Source organism: Panulirus ornatus, chromosome 2, assembly GCF_036320965.1.
Source record: "Panulirus ornatus isolate Po-2019 chromosome 2, ASM3632096v1, whole genome shotgun sequence".
Lineage (NCBI taxonomy): Eukaryota > Metazoa > Arthropoda > Malacostraca > Decapoda > Palinuridae > Panulirus > Panulirus ornatus.
In genome coordinates, this window is record NC_092225.1 from 30,084,524 (window position 1) to 30,103,326 (window position 18,803).

The following is an 18,803-nucleotide window of genomic DNA, read 5'->3' on the forward strand; positions in this document are numbered from 1 at the left end:
GCGTGGTTGAGAGAGCAGAAGAGGGTGTTTTGAAGTGGTTTGGGCACATGGAGAGAATGAGTGAGGAAAGATTGACCAAGAGGATATATGTGTCGGAGGTGGAGGGAACGAGGAGAAGAGGGAGACCAAATTGGAGGTGGAAAGATGGAGTGAAAAAGATTTTGTGTGATCGGGGCCTGAACATGCAGGAGGGTGAAAGGAGGGCAAGGAATAGAGTGAATTGGAGCGATGTGGTATACCGGGGTTGACGTGCTGTTAGTGGATTGTATCGGGGCATGTGAAGCGTCCGGGGTAAACCATGGAAAGCTGTGTAGGTATGTATATTTTGCGTGTGTGGACGTATGTATATACATGTGTATGGGGGGGGGGCCATTTCTTTCGTCTGTTTCCTTGCGCTACCTCGCAAACGCGGGAGACAGCGACAAAGTATAAAAAAAAAAAAAAAAAAAAAATTAGTTTTTATATTTTTTCAGTCTTTCTCCCTTCATATTTTGAATAATGGATAAAGGCAGTCTTAAAATCATTGGTTCTTTATGATTTCAAAATATAAAATACAGTTGCTTTCTGCATCTTTCATTATTGGTTGGTGGCCACAAAGCACATCACTGACATAATTCTTCATGTTATGTATCGATCATAATATATGATTCACTACATAAATGTATATTTTTTTTTTCCCAGTAGTTTTTTCTTTTTGTGGAAGACATGAAATTTAATATCTTTTTCTTTTCCATCTGATAATGTCTGTGTAGCCGTGATTTACACATGAAACCACTAGATTCAAAATTACTTTACAAAAAATAGAACTCATTATAACTAACTTACCAGTCCTCTTTAATAATTCTGTGTGTTGGTAAATTTCTGTTGTATATGGCCTATCTTATAATCACTGAGAGTTTAACCAGTTGAGGCAGTAGGGCAACAGGTTAATTTTCATGAAATGAGATCTAGATGGCTTAATCATAACTTGTTGTGCAGCCTATACACCTTTGGAAGATTAGTCCTTATATTTCTTATGTAGTGGTGCAATTCATATCTGAAGTTAAGTGCACATAATACAGCTAAGAGGGATAATTTTTTTAGGTGTAACTTATTAATAGGATGCCATGTCAATGTAATTGCTTATGAGTGTCAAAACATCCACCCTTATAAACTTCTCTGTGGATTTCTTATAGACAGGCAGGCGTCAGTTCTATTTTTCATCTGCTTGAGATCTAACCCTTCTAGATTTTATTGTTCTTTTGCCTCAGGGAAAATGAGTTGCTAAAACATCAGTTGAAGAAGTATGTAGGAGCAGTTCAGCTTCTTCGCAGAGAAGGAAGCAGTGAAGGGGCCGCACCTACATCTAGCAGACCTTCTCCAGATTACCGTGACTATCATCATGAAGCTGCTGCATATGAAATAAAGCTGATTCAGGTTGGACATTTATCCTAGGGATTTAGGATTTCTCCAAAGAAAGCTTTAGTTTGTATACCTAAGGGTTTTGATGAGCTTCTTAATTCTTGTCATGTTATACTCTGAGAATTCAATCAATGATTGTGCGTTATTGATCCTACAGTAATTGATTACCAACTCTTTCTCTTTAAAATGTGGGTATAGAATATATGTAGTTATTCATGCGATCCTAGAACTCTTATTGTAGGGCTGTATCAAACCCTTTCTGGCAAAAAACAGCACTAAAGGTTTAAAGGCATTTTCCTCCATTGTGTTGTTTAGATAGTTATCAGTAGCTTACCACTGATATCAGTAGATTACTACTAAGTTCATCCCTCCCACTGCATCACTATAGGGTCACACATCAGCTTTCCATGCATTATTTAGCTTTTCTACAATGCATCAGATTTGTAGCGTTTGTACATACCAACAAACCGACATGGTAAGGAACCAATCATATTGTCCTTAAGAGATAGTTGGTTATGTTCTATATGGTTATCTTACATGATTATTTCAGAATGATATATCTTGTTTTTCTTATATTAACAAGTATTTACTAATGTGTTTTTAACTGTGAAAAGATAATATCATATTTCCAAAAGACTTTTATATGCATTTCAGGTTGCAGAAATGCATGGAGAATTAATGGAGTTTAATGAGCGTTTACATAGGTTGCTGAGGTTAAGGGAAGCACAGGTAAATGACCTATTTCGTTTGCTTTAGAATTTTTATTAATTGCATTTCTTATTTTACCATCCACCACATTAAGCATTATTGGTGTAATTACATATATCATTGGTACGTAAGGTACGTATTTCATTGATGAATTCTGCATTATTGGTTTACATGTATCACTTATACTTAAAATGCTTATTTCATTGATAAAGTCTGCTGTTTTATTGCCAGACATATTGTATACTAAATAGTTGATCATCTTATGTATCTCATTATTTTATTATACTTAATCACCGTCTCCCATGTTAGCGAGGTAGCACAAGGAAACAGACGAAGAATGGCCCAACCCACCCACATGCATATGTATATACAGAAACCCCTACACACGCACATATACATACCTATACATTTCAACGTATACATACATATACATAGACAGACATATGCATATATAAACATGCACATATTCGTACTTGCTGCCTTCATCCGTTCCCGTCGCCACCCTGCCACACATGAAATAGCATCCCCCTCCCGGTGAGGTAGCGCTAGGAAAAGACAAAAAGGCCACATTCATTCACACTCAGTCTTTAGCTGTCATGTGTAATGCACCGAAACCAAAGCTCCCTCTCCACATCCAGGCCCCACAGACCTTTCCATGGTTTAGCCCAGACACTTCACATATCCTTGTTCAATCCATTGACAGCTCATCCACCCTTGTATACCACATCGTTCCAATTCACTCTGTTCCTTACACACCTTTCACCCTCCTGTATGTTCAGGCCCCGATTGCTCAAAATATTTTTCACTCCATCTTTCCACCTCCAGTTTGGTCTCATGCTTCTCCTCGTTCCCTCTACCTCTGACACGTATATCCTCTTTGTCGAGCTTTCCTCATTCATTCTCTCCATGTGACCAAACCATTTCAACACACCCTCTCCTGCTCTTTTAACCACACTCATTTTATTACCACACATCTCCCTTACCCTTTCATTACTTACTCGATCAAACCACCTCACACTACATATTGTCCTCAGACATTTCATTTCCAACACATCCCCCTCCTCCACACAACCTATCTATATCCCAAGCCTTGCAACCATATAACACTGTTCCTTCAAACATACCTATTTATTGCTCTCTGAGATAACATTCTCAATCTATCTATAAATCTGATGCCTCTCCTCCTGGAACTACCTCACAGGGATGGCCATGGCAATAGACTCTCCATGACTACTGAGCTCCATTACTGCTTCTTATCCTTTAGTGCCCCACTTCTTAACAGGCCACTGGCAGAGGGCAACTCTATCACAGTATTTGCAGAGGCTTCTACATAATGTTCTTACTGACTGCTGCTACCTAATGCTTCTGCCTAATGTTCGTACTTGCTACTTCTACCTAATGCTCCTGCCTTAATGTTCCTAACTACTATGTATTGCTCCTACCATTTTGCCAAAAGGCAGGGCTAATGCATGGCGCTCACCACAGGGAACTCTAGAATTAAGAAGAATAAGCTGTGTGAGTTAAGTGTTGTCAAATCTTACGTTGACAAAAAGAGACTGTACGTTTGTGGGCAGAATGTCAGTAGCTCACATATGGGTTAGGCAGAAAAAAAAAAGACAGCTACCTGGGTCAGAGGAGTGCAACTTGACAACCCCTAAAGATTTGGCTCTCTACACTGCCATCACTAACCCTCCTGATACCCAAGCAGGTATTACTGGTATTATACTTCCCTGGTCATTGGCTTCCTACCACTGAAAGTAGCTAAAAAAGACTGTATAGACAGGATAACTGGAGTGTTATCACATATCTAGCCCATCCCTACTTTTAACATGTTGGTGATGAGCATGATATAAATGATTTACTGTGTTCCATTTCACTGTATGGTGGTCCTTGCAGCCTTATTTTCTGGGTTTTCAAAAAATGATGTGGAAGTACTGTAACTATTTTGTGGGCTATACATCTTTAGATGCATTTTGGAATATATTAAATAATACTTGTATTGTCAGTTTGCAAATATCCAGTGACCCTCATTTCTGTATTTAAGAAATCTAATTTTTTTATTTCCTATAGGTTCGTCAGCTCCGTGAACAGTTAGTAGATCTCCGAGGACCCTTGCCAGGAGTTCATGATGATGATGAAGATTTTGAAGATGCCACTAGTATTACCAGTGATCCTGAAACATTAGGGGTTTCCACCACACCACATACTCTTATCAATATATGGATCCCCACAGCTTTCCTTACTGGCACATCTTCAGACACTCATCATGTTTATCAGGTACTGTATAAACTAAGGCATTCAGACTTTGTATTTCAGGCAAGTTCAGTTTGATTCACAGATGTGTTGTATAGATGTATTTCTGAGTTGTAAATTGATTAGTTTTAAGAACAGTAATAACAGTTTTCAGCATGTAGTTTGAAATACTTATGCTTGAGCTTATACTATGATATGAAAGCTTTTGTAAGGAGACTGGTTGGATATGATGAAAAACAAGTCTGCAAATAAAGCCTGATACATGAATGCCATATTTCAAATGGTAATTGTCAGATTTTTTTCTCTCTTTCTTTTGCAGAGAATCTACTCTTCCCTTAATCACATTTGCACATAAAAAGTTGGCATTTGCCTACTTCAAAAGTATGATTTTCCATCTGAATTTTCTTGACTATAAATGAAGGGGAATGGTGGCTTATAAGGAAAGAATGAATATCCAGCTCCTCAGATTTTGAAAAGGGTAATATAGAAAAAGCTTTTCCAACAGGTATATATTCGTATCCGAGACGATGAGTGGAATGTTTACCGGCGGTTTGCTCAGTTTTATGAACTTCACAAGCTTCTTAGGAAGAAGGATCCAGCTGTTAAATCATTTGATTTTCCCCAGAAGAAAACATTTGGTTATAAGGTGAGATATTTGTAGTATGCAGTAGTTTTTTCAAGTACAGTGACCCCGCAATTGATGTATGCTCTAATTTTGGTGTAATATCTACCGTGAAATTTACTATCGATGATTTTCTGTGTACTTAAAGACAGTTTTAAGACTGTCCAGTAGGTAGTTTACCTCCTTTACATTTTTTGATGTCTTCTACAGGTAAGAAGTGTCATAATCCAAGTCCCTTTAAAATGTAGATACCTGGAGGAAGTGAAGTGTTTTAGATATCTGGGAGTGGATCTGGCAGCGGATGGAACCATGGAAGCGGAAGTGGATCATAGGGTGGGGGAGGGGGCGAAAATTCTGGGAGCCTTGAAGAATGTGTGGAAGTCGAGAACATTATCTCGGAAAGCAAAAATGGGTATGTTTGAAGGAATAGTGGTTCCAACAATGTTGTATGGTTGCGAGGCGTGGGCTATGGATAGAGTTGTGCGCAGGAGGATGGATGTGCTGGAAATGAGATGTTTGAGGACAATGTGTGGTGTGAGGTGGTTTGATCGAGTGAGTAACGTAAGGGTAAGAGAGATGTGTGGAAATAAAAAGAGCGTGGTTGAGAGAGCAGAAGAGGGTGTTTTGAAGTGGTTTGGGCACATGGAGAGGATGAGTGAGGAAAGATTGACCAAGAGGATATATGTGTCGGAGGTGGAGGGAGCAAGGAGAAGAGGGAGACCAAATTGGAGGTGGAAAGATGGAGTGAAAAAGATTTTGTGTGATCGGGGCCTGAACATGCAGGAGGGTGAAAGGAGGGCAAGGAATAGAGTGAATTGGAGCGATGTGGTATACCGGGGTTGACGTGCTGTCAGTGGATTGAATCAAGGCATGTGAAGCGTCTGGGGTAAACCATGGAAAGCTGTGTAGGTATGTATATTTGCATGTGTGGACGTATGTATATACATGTGTATGGGGGGGGTTGGGCCATTTCTTTCGTCTGTTTCCTTGCGCTACCTCGCAAACGCGGGAGACAGCGACAAAAAAAAAAAAAAAAAACCTGCAATTTGTCTCCTGCAAGCCAATAATCAACCTGGCCTCATTTTATCGTGTTCCATCCTTATCACTTTTATATGTAGTTATGTTGAATTTAAAGCTGGAGCCTGTCTAAATCCTTTTGTGGTGGTGACTGCCCAAAATATTCTCATATTTTTTCATAAGTTCAGCATCTTCCGCAAACATGATTCAGATCTTTGTGGCAATTAATTGTTCTGTAACTCAACAAGTGATTGTTCTTAGGGCCCAATTTCCTGTGATATGCAGCTTTGTTATACTATATTTCCTTTTGAGAGGGCAGAAGACCAAGCAGGTGAGGCTTAATTATCAATGGAGAGGATGAATTGCTTGTAGAGGATTGTTTTCTTGCCCAAATCTTGTGCCAGTTAATGTTCTAAGGGCATTTAGTTTGTGTTTTACTTTCTGTTGATGCTTTTGGCATGGGGTGTGAATGTCATGAGTGTCATGTGTTATGCTACGAATGGTTGGTGTTTCATTCAGTTGGAGTGATTATCAATTCACAGTGATTCTTGTCAGTCTGGGGATAAAAGAGTGATTGAAGACTTCTGTAGTTACACTAACTCAGCACTGAGTTTACACTAACTCAGCACTGAGTGAGCCTTTATTCATATTGTGTATTGTAGTGCTGCATGTTAGTTGCTGCTTTTTGGTGTCAGTTTGTTGTGATGTGATTTTGAGGTTGTCTGCATGTGAGAGGTTCTTTGTGTTGTGGTTTTCTGGAGGTTGAAATTGAAGAAGGTTGGAGAGAGAACTGCTGCTTAGGGGAGCTCCAATGTAGATTTCAAGCATTTCAAAGACAGATTCATTGTGTTTGACTCTAACCTGAAGGCTGAGTGTGAAAGTAACCAATTGCTTCTTTGTCATTGTTGTGGAGGTTTATGTCAAGTATCTTTTGTGTTAGGATGTCAGAGGAGTGTCAAATGCTTGTTTGATGTTCATTGTTACTAGTATTATGCAAAACGGGATTGTGGTTAATTGAAACCATCTAGAATTTGTTGTGAGGTAAATATTTAGAGTAGTAGTGAAGTGATTGGATCTGAATCTATTTTGTATAAGTGGAAAGAGAGATTTTACTTCATTTTATTGTGGATCAGCTTTTCAAAGAGTTAGGATATTGAAGATAGAGGTGATATAGGGTATTAGGATATGATATGGGTGGTTTGCATGGCTCTAGGATTGGTACTACGTTAGGAATTTTCCAGATGTTAGGGATTTTGTTATGCAGCCAAGAGTGGTTAAAGATGTTTGTAAATGCTTGTTTTGCAACTGGGCCGAAGCCTTTTTTTTGAATGAAAGTATGATATATTGTCAGGCCAGTAGGAGGGGAGTTCTTCAAGGCTTTGATTGGATTGCATGTACTACTGGGAGTGAACAGTGGGTATGGAGTTGTTTCTGGATGGATTTTGCTTAGGTTTTCCATGACTTTCCTGTTTAGGGGCATGGTTGGCTTGTGGCTGATTTTTTGAGATGTGTTTCATGAGTGTGTTCATTTTTGGGGAAAGGAGAAGGAATGTCATTGGAATAGGTCAGAGGTGCTTCATGCGTAGGGTCTGAATTAGTGCAGTTAAGTGTGGGTCTTCTGTATCTTGCACCAGAGATGGTTTTTGAGTATTTTGTAGTTCATTGTGTTGCAGGAGGGACAGTGTGTATTTTGCCTTTCACTGATTAGGTTGGTAACAGTATTATTTAGAATTTTCTTGTCTCTGAACTGGTTTCTTTGTTTATAAAGTGTTTAACTTGTGGGAAGAGGTGTAGGGTATATTTCTTTCTATAACCTTAAGGTATGTGCCTTATGCTGGCTTGGTTGTTGATGTTACCAAGTCACCTATCATATACATCTTCTCTATCATTACCTGATACATATGTAACCTTCATACTGTCTAATCATATACTTGAACTTTGCAACAGTAATCTTGCATTGACACACTTGCATGAGACATCTTTTCAAACCACTTTCATTCTTTAAAAATGTCACACCTTTTGCCAAATCCTTTGTATCATCCTATTGGCCTATTTACATATAATTCACTCCTTTATGGTTAAAGGTCTCTCTAGCCTTCAGCCTTGTATCACCCATAACTAAAAGTGTAAAAGTGTCTACAACTTCCTTCCTATACACATCATCTATTCCTTGCACATTCCACTGCCCCAGATTGAAATGCATCTCATTTCAAAATGATATGAATCATGCTGCTTTAATCTGATGACACGCATCTCATTTCAAAATGGTATGAATCATGCTGCTTTAATCTGATGACACATGCCCCTTTTGTAGGATATATTCATTAAATTGGGATCCTCAGCCCCAGCCCCTCAGGTTAGCAAAAAGGACAGGAATGCCCAGCTCCTTGAGGTAAACTTTCTGTCTTTGGTACTAGAATCAAATGCCCAAATTTATATTTTCACCCACAGTGTACTTGGACTTTATCATATTTGTCTATTATTCTCAGGTTCATGTTACTGAATTTTATCATAATACATCTTTTAGCATAACCTCTGTTTTGTTTTCTTTGTTTCCTAAAGGATAATAGCGTTGTGGAAGAACGACGTGTCCGTCTTCAGCAGTATGTTCGACAAGTGGTGAACCTGCTTTTAACGTCTCATCCACAACTTTCCTCCTCGCCGGACAAAGCCACATTTACCACTTTATTGCCATTTTTTGCGTAAGTTTAGATATGTTAGTGTAGTATGCTTTTTCATGAACTGCCATCTGTCCCCTTTAAATAACTTTATGTGCATTGCCATTTTTTCTCAGTGTGAATTTGATGCTATGTTTATGCACTCACGCACAGATACTCAGTATGCATTGCTCACATAAAGGGAAGAGTTAGCACACAAAGCCAGGTGGTTTTTGAAAATTTCCTCTCAGGAATATAATTAATTAACAGCTAGAGACTGAGTATGAGCGAATGTGGCCTTTTTTTGTCTGTTTTCATGGCTCTACCTCACTGATGCCAGGGGTGGTGATGCTGTTTCCTGTGGGGCAAGGTGGCACCAGGAATGGATGAAGCCAAGCAAGTATGAATATGTACATGTGCATATATGTATTAGTCTGTGTATGTATATGTATGTATATATGTATAAGTTGATATGAATATGTGCATGTATGTATATATGTGTGTATATGAGTGGATGGGTCTTTCTTCATCTGTTTTCTGGTGTTACCTCACTTGACACAGGAAACAGCAATTAAGTGTATTAAATAGATACATGAACAATTATAATAATGATAATAATATACATATGAGTATGTTTGAAGGAATAGTAGTTTCAACAATATTATATGGTTACAAGGCAAGGCATTGTACAGAGGAGGGCAGATGTGTTGGAAATGAAATGTTTGAGGACACTATGTAGTGAGAGTTGGTTTGATCGAGTAAGTAATCAAAGGTAAGAGAGATATGTGGTAATGAAATAGTGTGGTTGAGAGAGCAGAAGAGGGTGTTTTGAAATGGTTTGGACTTATGGAGAGAATGAGTGAGGAAAGGTTGACATAGAGGATATATGTGCCAGAGGTGATGGGAACAAGGAGAAGCAGGATACCAAAGCGGAGGTGGAAGGATGGAGTGAAAAGGATTTTGAGTGATCAGGGCCTGAACATGCAGGAGTGTGAAAGGCATGCATGGAATAGGGTGAATTAGGACGATGTGGTATACTGGAGTTCACGTGCAATCAGTGGATTGAACCAGGGCATGTGAAGCATCTGGGGTAAACCATGGAAAGGTTACAAGTCAAGACTGTACCCTAATTCTTAAGTACGAAATGTTTCTAATCAAAGTATCACAAGTTAGGTTATGCTGTAGTTCTGTTGGATTCTGTAGATATGTAAATTTTGGAAATGCATGATCATTCCTATAAACATTAGATATAGTATCTTTTAAGCCATTCACTAGAGCCAATATGTACACATCTCAATATTTTATTTTCTGTTCTGCAGCTAGTGCTTACAGGAACATAATTCCTGTATTGCCATCTACCAAAAGGCTAAATATACTGCCGGTAATGCTTATTATGGCATACCATGCATTATTATCAAATGCTACAGCCTAATTTTTTTTATATTCTCTAGTCTATGTTTGTGAAAATATCAAAGAGGCCCATATGAAGTAAGTGCCCTGTCATTATGTAATGATTTGTGTAGCTCTTAAAATTGTACAAAATGAGACTTTGGTGATGAAATCCCATAGTGCATGCTTGACAGTACACTTGGCATTCCTCATGTGACTGGCAGTGAAGCAGCATAACTTAGGGGGCACAAAGTGTATGTAAGTAATGTTTCACCATATTGAATTGTACATTTTGCATAATTTTTTTTAGTAGATTCATATGAGAAAGTTATGGAATTTTTTCTTTGCAATACAGGGTATTTGAAAAATTTCCAGCACACAAAGTATACAGTGGGTTTTAGGGCCACTGCAGTGCTAGTGTTAATTCCTTGGTTGTATTATGTTTTTTGAGAGTGAACATGATCGTTACATGCTGTTTCTTCCTTTCAAAATTCTGCTAGTGAGCAGGGAAAATAAGAGCCTTGCTTTCTTTGGGAGCAGTAGAACAAATCCCAATAAGGCCCTGAGGGTAATCTCCTCTCCTGTTTCTAAGGATAGGACCACCTTCCATGAATCACTACTCACCATCTTTTATCTGGGAGCAAGGCCTGTGTCATGAAAACACATTCCCCACTCTCCACTAACCTCAGCAACATGCCCGGATTTGTATTTTCATATTACGCCCCTTTTTCTGCTTCTGCTTCATTAATTTCACCTTTTCTTCAACAAATCAAGTATCCTTTTATGAATACTTTTAGTCTTAGGGAAATTAATAGCTGTGTCATTCCCTCCAAATAAGGTATATTATATGTGAAGGATGTACATGGTTCAAGCTTGTTTACTTGCAGTAGGCATTTCATTCCTTCATTTTTTCCTGAATATCTCAGTGTATGTATGAGTATGAACTTTTTTCAAGTATTTTCAAAAAACTCCAGTTTGTCTAGTGTGTAGTTGGCCCCTTAAGCTTATGTTCTTGAACAGTCTTCACTTCCTCATGTCAAGATCCTGTACTGAGGGATTTCAACATCACCACGAGGATTGTTAGACTCGAACTGGGATAACCCTGAGAGAGCTTTTTTTTTTTTCTATCCTCTGATTTGAAACAATTGATTAAGTGCCCTGCTCGAGTTCCCAACCATCATGACCACTTTTCCAGCACACTTGATATGTTTTTTACTTCTGAATCCTTGCACTATACATACACCATTTCTGCCTTCATTGGATCCACAGTCAAATTTCTGTTAATTCTCATTGGGCACACCCATCCTCTTTCCCCCTTGAAATACCAACTTAGATATTTTGGGAGAGCTCAAAGGTATTCCAAGCATTGCTTCTTTATTGACTTTCCTTGGGATGGTTACTCCCTCTCTGGTTGGACTGCCTTGTGTTGTGCTAAATAAATAGCAGAGATCAACTTGGCTGGAATGGAGTCCTACATCCCATCTTCTAGATATATTTCCCCCCAGTCTTGGTTTGATCATTTCAAAGCTGTTCTTCACAAAGTCTAGCACTTTTTCACAAAAAGAAAGTGTTTTGACAGCTTCTTCTGACAAATTTTTTTTGTCTTTAACCAAAGATATCTCCAACAGCTACTGTAATTCAACCTTTCCTCCTCTCTTCCAACCTGATCACAGGATATTGTACTTGGAGACAGTGGTTTTCTATGAGTCGTTTTTACCCATTGTTGCCTGAGTCTCCCAAATTTTCTGCTTACCATTTCATTTCTGCAGTAAGTTCAAGAGTTTCCTACCAGCCTCCATTTGGCTTTGCCCCCTTTATCTTTGCTTAATGGCTGAATCATGTTAAAAAGAAACAGTTTTGACCATGCTGAAGGTACAGAGAAAGTTTGCTTTTCTTCCTGCTATCTATCATTTCCCTCATAAGTCTCATATACTTCCTGTAGTGAGGTGCAGGTTTTACTGGGAATGATTAGATTTACCACGTTTGCTAAATTCAAATTTATGCTCATAACATAAGTTTTATTCCCTTAGGGGAGATAATGGTGTCATTTTTCACAGGTTATTAATGGCAATTGGCCTATTCCCAAAGCGAATAGGACTTTCATTTTCCTTACTCACAGACTTCCTATGTAGGACGATAAAACTTATCAAGAGTTCAACACTTGTTTTATACCATGTTTTTCTCACAGTGATTTACCTCAGGATCAAGATGGCAGCAACACTAACTCTTGTAGCAGATCTAGGTCATCAAAGAGAAGTGTTCTGTCTAGATTTTCTGGAGCTCAGCAAGATCAGCAGTCTTCAGTACCAGATTCTCCACAGTATAATGGCTTATAATCTGCACTTATGCTAGCCATAACTGTAAGTGTGTTATTTTGAGACTAGTCCAAACATAAATACTGACTCAGATCTGATCAGAAATGTGCTGTGTGTATATTTGTTTATATATAAGGTTATAGTTTTTTATTGAGTATAACTGGATTTTCCACTCATAATTACCTCATCTTTGTTATATACTCTCACATACTTTGGTATAGTTGTATACCCTTTACTATGATTATCACAGTGTTCTCAAATTTATGTCTTCTACTGCCTAAGTTGTCTTGGAAGATATATCAAATCCTTTCTTGTACCTACAAGATAATAGAATATATGAATATATCCACTGTCTAAAGCTTTGTACACCAAGTGGACTGTTGTCATATTATTGGCTGCCTTTATTTTGAGATATTTTATTGAACTGACCAAATCATTGAAACATTCAGTTACAGTGAATGTTTTTCAAATGTGTTTATTGACTATTGAAGTGACCAAAATATCAGAAAATCATTAAATTCATTCATTTACATTGAATGTTTTCCAAATGTGTTTATTTACTTATTCAAGGCTGTATTGCATATGGTATGCAATATTGAGTATATTAATTTCCAGTGATGATGTGATTGTCCTGAAATGATAGTTTTTCAGTTAAACTTTAGGAGAATTTGTAGAGAAAATCAAGTAAATTTGAAGATTTTTTTTATCTGATGATTGATATATCCCTCTTATGACCTTGATGTACAAGCAGACACATATACCTGTACAGCTTATCTTACCTCTGCTCCAGGAGTCCCTTCTTCACCTATGAGGCTCCTGCAGCACTCAAGAATCTAGCCATATCCACCAGTTGGGACCACAGGTCACATAAAGTGTTAAGATGTTGTGTCTGTGTCTATGTGCAGAAAGGACAGGGTGTCTTCTTTATGGTAGTTGCTTCATAGGCATGAAAGATCTTGGGATATGTTGAGGTGTTGATTATAGTGTTATAGTATAAATACCTTTTCATCTTGAGAGAGAGATGAGAGGTGGGCAGATTAGAAAGGGTAGTGAGTGGTGGGATGAAGAAGTGAGGTTATTAGTGAAAGAGAAGAGAGAGGCATTTGGACAATTTTTGCAGGGAAGTAGTGCAAATGAGTGGGAGATATATAAAAGAAAGAGGCAGGAGGTCAAGAGAGATGTGCAGAAGGTGAAAAAGAGGGCAAATGAGAGTTGAGGTGAGAAAGTATCAGTAGATTTTAGGGAGAGTAAAAAGATGTTTTGGAAGGAGGTAAATAAAGTGTGTAAGACAAGAGAACAAATGGGAACATTGGTCAAGGGGGCTAATGGGAAGATAATAACAAGTAGTGGTGAAGTGAGGAGATGGAATGAGTATTTTGAAGGTTTGTTGAATGTGTTTGATGATAGAGTGGCAGATATAGGGTGTTTTGGTCGAGGTGGTGTGCGAAGTGAGAAGGTCAGGGAGAATGGTTTGGTAAACAGAGAAGAGTTGGTGAAAGCTTTGCGGGAGATTAAAGGAAGCAAGGTGGGGGGTTTGGATGGTATTGCAGTGTACTTTGTTGTAAAGGGGTGACTGTGTCATTGACTGGTTGGTAGGGATATTCACTGTATGTATGGTTCATAGTGAAGTGCCTGAAGTTAGGTGGAATGCATGCATAGTGCCATTGTACAAAGGCAAAGGGGATAAAGGTGAGTGCTCAAATTACAGAGGTATAAGTTCCTTGCGCTACCTCGCAAACGCGGGAGACAGCGACAAAGCAAAAAAAAAAAAAAAAAAAAAAGTTTGTTGAGTATTCCTGGGAAATTATATGGGAGGATATTGATTGAGAGGGTAAAGGCATGTACAGAGTATCAGATTGGGGAAGAGCAGTGTGGTTTCAGAAGTGGTAGAGGATGTGTGGATCAGGTGTCTGCTTTGATGAATGTATGTGAAAAATACTTATAAAAACAGATGGATTTATATGTAACATTTATGGATCTGGAGAAGGCATATGATAGAGTTGGTAGAGATGCTCTATGGAAGGTATTAAGAGTATATGGTGTGGAAAGTAAGTTGCTAGAAGCAGTGAAAAGTTTTATCAAGGATGTAAGGCATGTGTTTGAGTAGGGAGAGAGGAAAGTGATTGGTTCCCAGTGAATGTTGGTTTGTGGCAGGGATGCATGATGTTTCCATGGTTGTTTAATTTATTAATGGATGGGGTTGTTAGGGAGGTGAATGCAAGAGTTTTGGAGAGAGGGGCAAATATGCAGTCTGTTGTGGATGAGAGGGCTTGGGAAGTGAGTCAGTTGTTGTTCGTTGATGATACAGCACTGGTGGCTGATTTGGGTGAGAAACTGCAGAGGTTGGTGACTGAGTTTGGTAAAGTGTGTGAAAGAAAGCTGAGAATAAATGTGAATAGGAGCAAGGTTATTAGGCCAGTAGGGTTGAGGGACAAGTTAATTGGGAGGTAAGTTTGAATGGAGAAAAACTGGAGGAAGTGAAGTGTTTAAAATTCTGGGAGTGGATTTAGCAGCAGATGGAACCATGGGAGCAGAAGTGAGTCACAGGGGTGGGGGAAGGGGGGAAGTTTCTGAGAGCATTGAGAATGTATGGAAGGCGAGAATGAAAGAGAGATTTGTGGTAATAAAAAGAGTGTGGTTGAGAGAGCAGAAGAGGGTGTTTTGAAATGGTTTGGTCACATGGAGAGAATGAGTGAGGAAAGATTGACAAAGAGGATATATTTGTCAGAGGTGGAGGGAATGAGGAGAAGTGGGAGACCAAATTGGAGGTGGAAAGATGGAGTGAAAAAAGATTTTGAGCAATCAGGGCCTGAACATGCAGGAGGGTGAAAAGCGTGCAAGGAATAGAGTGAATTGGAACGATGTGGTATACTGGGGTCGACGTGCTGTCAATGGATTGAACCAGGGCAAGTGAAGTGTCAGGGGTAAACCATGGAAAGTTTGTGGAGCCTGGATGTGGAAAGGGAGCTGTGGTTTTGGTGCATTATACATGACAGCTAGAGACTGAGTGTGAATGAATGTGGCCTTTGTTGTCTTTTCCTAGTGCTACGCGCATGCGGGGGGAATGGGTTGTCATTTCATGTGTGGCGGGGTGGCAACGGGAATGAATAAAGGCAGCAAGTATGAATTATGTACATGTGTATATATGTATATGTCTGTGTATGTATATACATGTATTCGTTGGAATTTGTATGTATGTATATCTGCGTGTATGTATATACATGTGTATGTGGGTGGGCTGGGCCATTCTTTCGTCTGTTTCCTTGTACCACCTTGCTAATGCAGGAGACAGCGACTAAATATAATAAATAGATACCTTTATCACATTGAAGAAAACATTAGTCTTGTATGTGCCTTTCCTAGATGATTTTGTAGCAGACAATCTGATACATTTTGGTCAGTTTAAAACTAAAATATGATATCAAGAGAATTCATCTTAATTCTTATCTCAAAAAATTTCCGGTGTTTACTTTTTATCCAAAAGATGAGAGTGGGTTATCCTTATATAAATAGAATCATTTATAGATTACTGTTTATGAAAAATTCCACTCATCCCAGAGATTTACCTTTATCTCAGGAATCAGACCGAGATATTTTTTTATTATATAATGCTGTGACCATTGAAGAGGCGTAAGCTTTTTACTTCATAAAAAGGTCAATATTTCCATTGTAATTTTGCAGAATTTCTTATAAGAGTGCATCAGACTTTGGCATCTTAATACTCTTATAACTGGTGAGACAAAATATCTTACTTGTAAAAACTTGATTTTTCCATTTCTTGTAGTAAGAATACATGGTGTTTTGTTAAGAAATCTTTATTTTATAACTGCCATTATTTTGGAAGATATTGGCTGGGCATTATCCTTTGTTATGTTTATCATTATATTCTTTTAAGATTTCTTGTCCTAAATGGCAATTAAGCAAATAATTTTCATCCAATTGATACATGTTTTTCCATGTGATTATCCAAGAAATCTCCAGCACCTTGGCAATTTCTAAAAAAAAAAGGCTTTGAATGTGTAAGAGAGGGTGAGTGTGACTCATGCCTTAGATAAGATAAACGGAGATAATACTATTACCCAGCTGGCCTGACTTCCTAGACCGTCTCAGTTTTAAGGACACAGAATAGGATATTGGCTACATTATTGACAAGTTTCACTAGTTAGCAACTACTGAAGATTCATTGATTTTCTAAAGTTTTCAAGGTAGGTCCAGTTAAACCTCTGTTAATGCTTGGGTAATCCTGTTTAAGTTTTAAGAATCATTCTCTCAGAATTTGAAACTAAATTACTAATGAATTGAGAAGCATATTTTGTTTGACTCTGTTGTAGTTTTCAATAGTAGCAAGTTAGCCTTTGTAGACAACTATCCAGATGTTTTTGAAATTGCGTTAAGATGGACTTTGATAAATACCAAATAGGCTTATATTTCCAAAAATCTGTGACTCACCATAAGGCACATACTACAGTCTCCTAAAGACAAAATCCTATTAAGTTAAAGTATCAAATTACAAATAACTTTGTAAGAAAATTTTGACAGTTTGTTGCAGTTGGTTGACCTGCATAATTTAATTTTCTGATGCTTTTAAAGTTTAGTACGACTGGATTTCAGTAGAAACATTTCAGCCCATTTCCAGAGTTTTCTTGGTTCACCCCATTTAAGGCTCAGAAACCCTTTCTCACACATTACTAACAATATTGCTACCTGTAATAGTTTAAGAAATCACATAAGTGACAGTCTATAATTGACAATATTGTTTCCCCTGTGTATTGCGGAAAATGATTTGAGACAAAAGCTGTGAATTTACCATTTTCTAGAGTTTATCTTATTATTTATAAATACTGTTTTTTGTCAACTTTCTGTAGTTCTCATAATAGCAAATGTACAGGATAGTCACAGGATTCCTTTCATGATTTTCTGTGATTGATATTTGAAATATTAGAGCTGTTATGAAGTTTTTCTTTTTTTTTTTCTCCAAAATTTCAAGATGCTGGTAAGATGACATTGTAGTTGTAAATTCCCTAATGTATTTAAATTGTGCATGAATACTCAATTACTTGAAGTTGTGAAGGTATTGTATGTTCCAGAAATGGTCCTTTCATTTTTTTTGTAAGAAAAATTTCTGTACTGCATAATCAATTAGAATTTACAGTTGTCTCAAGAACCATGCATATATTCTTTTGTAAATTTATATTTCGTGAAATCCTCCTGGTTTAGGAGGTTGAACCTGTTTGGAGTAAACTTGTGATTCCTGTGGCCTTTTCAATTTGTCCTGTTACCCTAAAGAAAATTACTTAATTCATGGAAACACCCTATCTGATGTATTACAATTTTCTCGTATACAAGTTTTATGCTCCATAATTTATTTTTCACAATAATCTACCTGTAGTTAGATTTCAATGTTAGCAAAGTTTCTCCCGAGGAATTTTCTTTACAACTTAATCTCTTCAGAGTAGAAGAGAAAAATTAGTTCTTTTTGTGATACATCTTTCTTTTCTTTTCATACTTGATTGCTGTTTCCCACATTAGTGAGGTAGCGCTGGGACCAGACAAAGGAAGGCCACATTCTCTAACAATCATTCTTTAGAAATCATGTGTAAGGCACTGAAACCGTAGCTTCCTAATCTACATCAATTCCCCACACACCTTTCCATGGTGTACTCCAGATGCTTCACTTGCCCTAGTTTAGTCCATTGACACCATGTTAAGCCCAGTATACCACATTGTTCCAATTTATACCACATCGTTCCAATTCACTCTATCTCATGCACTCCTTTTACCCATCTGCATGCTCAGGCCCAGATTTTTCAAAATCTTTTTAACTCCATCCTTCCATCTCCAAATTGGTCTTCCAGTCCTTCTTGTTCCTTCCACTTCTGACACATCTTTCAGGTAACAATATTTTATGCTAATGATGTCATGCAAATTACACAATCCAAAAATGGCTTTAAGATAGGAAGAAATATGGGATCCTTTGACTGCACTACAAAAAAATCCCTATAAAATTTAAACCTGTAATTTTGGTGAAGAATTTTTCTGTATACACTCTGATCTTGCTAATTTGACACTTATGGGGCTCTAACCTTGTCATATTTCCAAAGGGACCAAATTAGACAAAGTCTTGAATTTTGTTGAATAATTCAACTGTTTGTTTAAGTTGAGGGCTTCCTCAGCAAGTCAAGGGAGTACCGTAATTTGGATAGTGTTGAAGTTGTTTGTGTAATTCTGATGGTGTATGATATTGTGTGATACATCTTGTAATATATAATGTCATGTTATAATACGTGACATCACTTAATGCTTCTTTTGAAAGAGTATTCCCACTATCCCTGCTGTAGTGATGTTTACACACTTCTCTAAATGCATCTTGAAAAAAAATTATTCAGTTTATTCTGACCAAAAGAATATGATGAAATAAAAATCAACAAATTTGATGGAAAA

General features: G+C 37.8%; 1 protein-coding gene across 4 annotated transcripts in view; it reads left to right on the plus strand.

The window, feature by feature from the left end:
* The window catches only part of LOC139755521 (sorting nexin-29), a 44,633-nt gene extending 30,309 nt beyond the window's left edge, over positions 1-14,324 (plus strand). For all 4 annotated transcript variants that reach the window (XM_071673922.1, XM_071673912.1, XM_071673933.1 and 1 more), the window contains 6 exons: positions 1,251-1,416; positions 2,056-2,130; positions 4,180-4,386; positions 4,868-5,008; positions 8,564-8,703; positions 12,236-14,324. In XM_071673922.1, coding sequence (XP_071530023.1) covers positions 1,251-1,416; positions 2,056-2,130; positions 4,180-4,386; positions 4,868-5,008; positions 8,564-8,703; positions 12,236-12,383 — 877 coding nt within the window. In that variant the 3' untranslated portion in view covers positions 12,384-14,324. The remainder of the gene's footprint in view (positions 1-1,250; positions 1,417-2,055; positions 2,131-4,179; positions 4,387-4,867; positions 5,009-8,563; positions 8,704-12,235) is intronic.
* The last annotated feature ends 4,479 nt before the right edge of the window (positions 14,325-18,803 follow it).